Source organism: Glycine soja, chromosome 1 (assembly GCF_004193775.1).
Source record: "Glycine soja cultivar W05 chromosome 1, ASM419377v2, whole genome shotgun sequence".
Classification (NCBI taxonomy): domain Eukaryota; kingdom Viridiplantae; phylum Streptophyta; class Magnoliopsida; order Fabales; family Fabaceae; genus Glycine; species Glycine soja.
In genome coordinates this window covers 21,569,754-21,575,534 of record NC_041002.1, presented here as the reverse complement: position 1 = coordinate 21,575,534, position 5,781 = coordinate 21,569,754, and the positions used below count along the sequence as shown (strand labels likewise).

The 5,781-nt window shown below is 41.8% G+C and overlaps 1 protein-coding gene across 1 annotated transcript; it reads right to left on the bottom strand.

Moving 5' to 3' along the window:
• Positions 1-1,911: 1,911 nt before the first annotated feature.
• Positions 1,912-2,892, bottom strand: LOC114414954. The gene is made up of 5 exons (XM_028379454.1): positions 2,775-2,892; positions 2,442-2,699; positions 2,247-2,332; positions 2,089-2,127; positions 1,912-2,010 (listed from the first exon to the last, which is right to left on the bottom strand). The coding sequence occupies exons 1-5, from the start codon at positions 2,890-2,892 to the stop codon at positions 1,912-1,914; spliced, it is 600 nt and encodes a 199-aa protein (XP_028235255.1).
• Positions 2,893-5,781: the final 2,889 nt, after the last annotated feature.

Here is a 5,781-nt window from a genome sequence, read left to right as displayed (position 1 = left end):
TACATGATTATGGTAATCAATTATGGCTTTGTAAATCAGTTTTGAAAACAATGCTGGCTACTGGTAATCGATTACTACCTTTTGGTAATCGATTACCAGAGAGTAAAACTCTTTGGTAAAAGATTTTGTGAAAAATTCTTGTGCTACTCAATGTTTTGAAAAAAAAATCTAGTACTTATCTTGATTAAGTCTTCTCTTGATTCTTGAATCTTGATCTTGATTGTTCTTGAATCTTGATTCTTGAAACTCTATTGAATCTTGAGACTTGATTATTCTTGAATCTTGATTATTTGAAACTTGATTCTTGAAGCTTTTTGACTCCTAATTCTTTGGAACTTTCTTAACTCTTGATTCTTTGGCATCATCAAAATAATCTTGGAAGTCATTGCTTCCACAAGATACTTTGATGATAAGATGCAGATGCATGCATGTTTATGATCAAATGTTAAATATAATAATTAAAATGGTGTTGTGATTTCCTCTTTTTAATTGTCACGTTCAATTTTACTTAATGCTTACGACACCCTTGCTGAACATGTTGAATGGCTTTGGAATACCGGTCGTGTGAGTGAGCAAAAAAAATGAGAGTGTACTTTCATGCCCAACAACAATAAAAGAGTGCAAAGGACACACCACTAGAGGGAGAGATGCAAATCATTAACCCATATTTATTAACGCTGTGATTATTGTTTAGAAAAACTTAAGACATGGAGATCCTAATGAGTCCTTGAGGAGGTCCAAATATTGAGCCTTTGTATTGCCCCAAGTATTACCCATAATATCGCTTGACGATGTCAGAATTCATAGGCAAAGGCAGCTCTTCATCATCCATGTTCATAAGCAACAACGCTCCTCCTAAGAAAGCCTTCTTCACCACAAATGGTCCTTCATAGTTTGGAGCCCATTTACCTCGGTGGTCCTTTTTGACTTGCGATAATTTCTTAAGAACAAGGTCCCCCTCACTAAACTTACACGGGCGTACTCTTTTATCAAAAGCATTTTTCACTCTGCTCTGATATAGTTTCCCATGGCTCATGGCAGCCAATCTCTTACCCTCGATAAGATTTAATTGGTCAAAACGTGCCTAGGACAACTCTGCTTCTTCCAATCCCAACTCAGCTAGGATTCTTAAAGAAGGAATCTCCACCTCAAATGGGAGCACAACTTCTATCTCGTACACCAAAGAGAACGGGGTTGCCCCAGTAGATGTGTGTACAGAAGTCTGATAACCATGCAGTGCAAAGGGGAGCATCTCGTGCCAATCCTTGTATGATACAGTCATCTTCTGAACGATCTTCTTGATGTTCTTATTGGCAGCCACAACTGCCCCAATCATCTTGGGCCTATAAGGCGTGGAATTATGGTGTTGGATTTTGAAGTCCTCACACATTTCCTTCATTATATTGTTGTTTAAATTGGTGGCATTATCGCTGAAGATCTTTCTGGGCAACCAATATCTGCAAATTATCTCCTTCTTAATGAATCTAATCACCACATTCCTAGTCACGCTAGCATATGAAGATGCTTCCACCCATTTGGTGAAGTAATCAATGGCGACTAAGATGAAGCGATGCCCTTTTGAAGCCTTGGGTTTGATGGCCCCGATCACGTCTAGGCCCCACATTGAGAATGGCCACGGTGCTGCCAACATGTTCAATGGTATAGGTGGAGCATTAACATTATCAGCAATGGTCTGGCATTTATGGCATTTCCTCACATGAACACAATAATCATTCTCCATAGTGAGCCAGTAATATCCCACCCCCAAAATCTTTCGGGCCATGGCGTGTCCATTGGCATGGATACAAAAGGATCCCTCATGCACCTCCACTAGCATTTGTTCGGCCTCTTTTGCATCCACACATCGAAGCAGCACCATGTCAAGGTCTCTTTATACAAGACACTCCCACTTCATAATGTCCTCTTGTCGTTGTCAGAGGCCTCAGGTCGGTATTCCTTATCCTTAATGTATCGTTTGATATCGAAGTACCAAGGTTTACCATCCTCCTCCTATTCTATCAAACAGTAGTGTGCAGACTCAACACAACATCTGAATTCGATGTATGACAGATCTTTGTGAGGGCTCACTTTGAACATGGATGATAGTGTGGCAAGGGCGTCGGCCATCTATGAATGTGATGAAATGATATGTCATCAAAGAGTTCCATCAATTTCCTGATGTAAGCCTGGTAAGGCACCAACTTGTGGTCTTTGGTCTCCCATTCACCTTTCAACTAATGAATTACCAATGTTGAGTCCCTGTATACTTTGAGTAACTTGACCCTAAAGTTGACCACTGCTCTAATCCTTAGGGCGCATGCCTCGTACTCCACTATATTGTTTGTGCAGTCGAAACATAACCTAGCTGTGAAAGGTATATATTGCTTGTCCGACAAAAACAAAAACTACTCAAATCCCATGACCTAGTGCATTAGACGCACCATCAAACCACATAACCCACTTAACCCTGTCCTCATATTCAACTTCCTCCTTAAACAAGGCTATCATATCCTCATCAAGGAATTCTGGATGCATAGGCTGATAATCATTTATGGGTTGTTGATCTAGATAATCTGCCAAGGCACTCCCCTTTATTGCCTTCTGAGTAACATTGATGATATCGAATTCTGACAACAGAACCTGCCACCGAGCTATCCTCCTAGTGAGAGCGGGGTTTTCGAAGATGTACTTGATAGGATCTATTTTGGACACAAACCAAGTAGTGTAATTCAGCATATACTACCTCAAATGGTCAGTTGCCCGCACCAAGGCACCACATGTCCTCTCTAGCAATGAGTAGTTCATCTCGCATGCTATGAACTTCTTGCTCAAGTAGTAGATGGCCCGTTCCCTTTTTCCAGATTCATCGTGCTGTCCTAGTACACACCCCATCGACTCATCTAATACTGTCATGTATAGGATATGAGGTCTTTTGGGCACCAGTGGCACAAGCACAGGAGGATTCATCAAATATCGTTTAATCCTCTCAAATGCCACTTGACAATCACTATCCCATTGGGCAAACTAATTCTTACACAATAATCTGAAAAGAGGATCCCAAGTTGCAGTTAACTGTGATATGAATCTTGCGATGTAGTTCAACCTTCCCAAGAAACCCCGAACCTGCTTCTCGGTATGTGGTTTGGGCATCTCGAGGATTGCTTTTACCTTGTTCGGATCCACCTCTATTCCTTTTTGGCTAATGACAAAGCCAGACAATTTTCCAGATTTTACCTCGAACGTACACTTTGCGGGTTTCAGCCTTAACCTGTATTTACGCAGTCGCCCGAAAAACTTTCGCAAATTGACTTGGTGTTCCTCCTCTGTCCTCAATTTAGCGATCATGTTATACACGTAGACTTCGATCTCTTTATGCATCATGTATTGGAATAATGCCACCATGGCCCGCTGGTATGTTGCCTTAGTGTTCTTCAACCCAAATGACATCGCCTTGTAGCGAGAAGGTTCCCCATAGAGTGATGAAGGTTGTCTTTTCCATATCCTCCGGTGCCATCTTTATCTGATTGTAACTCGAAAACCCAGCCATGAAAGAGAATAGGGAAAAATTTGTCGTGTTATCTACAAGAACATCAATGTGCGATAAAGGAAAGTTATCCTTTGGACTGGCTCGGTTTAGATCCCGATAGTCCACGCACATTCGCACCTTCCTATCCTTTTTCAGGACCGACACGATATTGGTGACCCATTCTGAGTACTAAGAAATGACCAAGAAACCAGCATCAAATTGGTTCTTCACCTCCTCCTTTATCTTTAGGGACATCTCGGGTTTCATTCTCCTCAATTTTTGCTTTATCGGGGAGCACTCGGGATTCAAAGGTAGCCTATGTTGCATAATTTATGAGCTCAAACCATGCATATCCTGGTAAGACCAAGCGAAGAATTCTTGGTAGTCTCACAACAGAGTCACTAACTCATCTCAAACATTCGCGGACATGCAGGTTTCGATCTTGACCTCCTTTTTCTCTCCGCTGGTGCCCAAATTCACAACCTCTGTTTCCTCTCGGTGCGGCTTCACCTCCCTTTCTTCTTGCTCCACCATTCTCCTCAAATCCGGGGGAAGTCCCCAATCCTCATCTTCTTCCTTCTCGGCTTGATTTACTAATCGCTCAAAGTCAACATATGGGTCCTTGGTATCACTACTTTCACATGACTCATTGTTGGATCTGCGTCAAATTTATAGTTGCTCGAACATTTAAAGAAAAAGGTATGCCCAACAATAAGGTTCAAACTACTAGATTACATTGGATTTGACACAGAAATCTCAGGTCACTCCATGATCCGCCAATTCTTCAATTCGAAACTCGGGGAGCCCGGCTGCACCCAACTTCGTTGATCTTGGTTGGTTTCTTTGTCTAGCACAACAACTTGATCCTCATGCATCCATCCCATGCTGACAAAGCTCTTGCTAATGTGACAGATAGGGGCCCTCTCCATCTATGGTCCCCGCCCTTGTAAATGGGCTATACCTCTTTCTTTCCTTTCTAAGGCGGCCCTTCTCTTGTTGGCATGCATAGGCTCGTAACCTAGACTGAACCTTCCACGGTTTTCAACAAACTTCACCAAGCTTTTTGTGCCATCAACAAACTTCACCAAACTTCCCTTAAAATAACTTGAGCCACCATCAAGGAGGCACCAGATAAACGTGGTTGCACCGGAGGAGCCTCCACATAAGCATTGTTCATAATTTCTAGTGCTTGAAACGATGTTACCAATGACTCTTCCGAGGCTTCCTGGTCGACGGCCGTCAAGTGCACCAGATCGTGCAAGTAGTTTAAAACGATAAGAACCAAGTATTGAACTCTCGGGGAACTTATTTTACTTGGTAAAGCTATGGTTCGGTAAATAAGCATCTTTTTATAAAAGGTTTATGTGTAGTATGGACACGTGTGTAAACTAATTAAACAAAGGTAAATAAAAGGTGAGTAGTGGTCGGTGCGAAGGTAGATGATCAACGTGTTGGTCTTCCTACTGGGCGACTGATGCTACTAAAGATGTTCTCTACCTAACAACGTTCCTGTGTTCTATGTTGTCTCCTGGAATGCTAAACCCCAATGTCTCACGCATGTTTAGCCTAATCCTAGCCAAGCGTCATCCTCAGATCCCTCTTGTTGGTCTAAACTTGACCAAAATTGCATTAAGACATACATACCAACAACTAGGTTACCGTATCCCGATCCCTCGTGAAAATACGATAAACTAGCCGCGTCCTATCAAGTTCTAAGGATCAAACCATTTTCCAATGTTGAATGACCCTAACTAAGCATGCATCTACGTGATCAAGGCAAAAGCATACTAAAATGAAGTACTAATAGCACAGAGAACACATGCAACATCATTAGATAGATATAAGAGTATTTACATCAAGTACCCCGTAGGAAGAACCAACTGAGGATTTAGCTCTCCATAATTGGGAAGCTTCTCTTACAAAGATGAAAAAGAGAAAATGAAAGATTAGGAAGTACAACTGGTGAGGGTGTCTCCTTCACCTCTAGAAACCTCACAATCACTCAAACTCTCATCCAAAACTCCCCATGATGACTTCCTCTTTAATCTATGTTGTCCCTCTGGATCTTCACACAAGAAGTTCTCTCCACCACTCAGCCACTCAGATGAATGCTTCCAAGAACAGAGAAAATGCCAAAAATTGAGAATTCCCTTCCATTTTTGATTTCATGCTTTAAATAGCATTGCTGATTTTTGGTCGTTTGCTCAACCACATTCTGGTTCGCTTAGCCAAATTAAGTGATATTTGGCTTAGCG

Excerpts from the sequence above, each read along its gene's own strand:
- LOC114414954 (XM_028379454.1), bottom strand. The coding sequence starts at position 2,892 with ATGGGGTGTGTACTAGGACAGCACGATGAATCTGGAAAAAGGGAACGG. Across the intron at positions 2,128-2,246 it reads TATACAGGGACTCAACATTG|ATGGCCGACGCCCTTGCCAC; the intron begins GTAATTCATTAG and ends TCACATTCATAG. Across the intron at positions 2,011-2,088 it reads CACTATCATCCATGTTCAAA|GAGGAGGATGGTAAACCTTG; the intron begins GTGAGCCCTCAC and ends TTGATAGAATAG.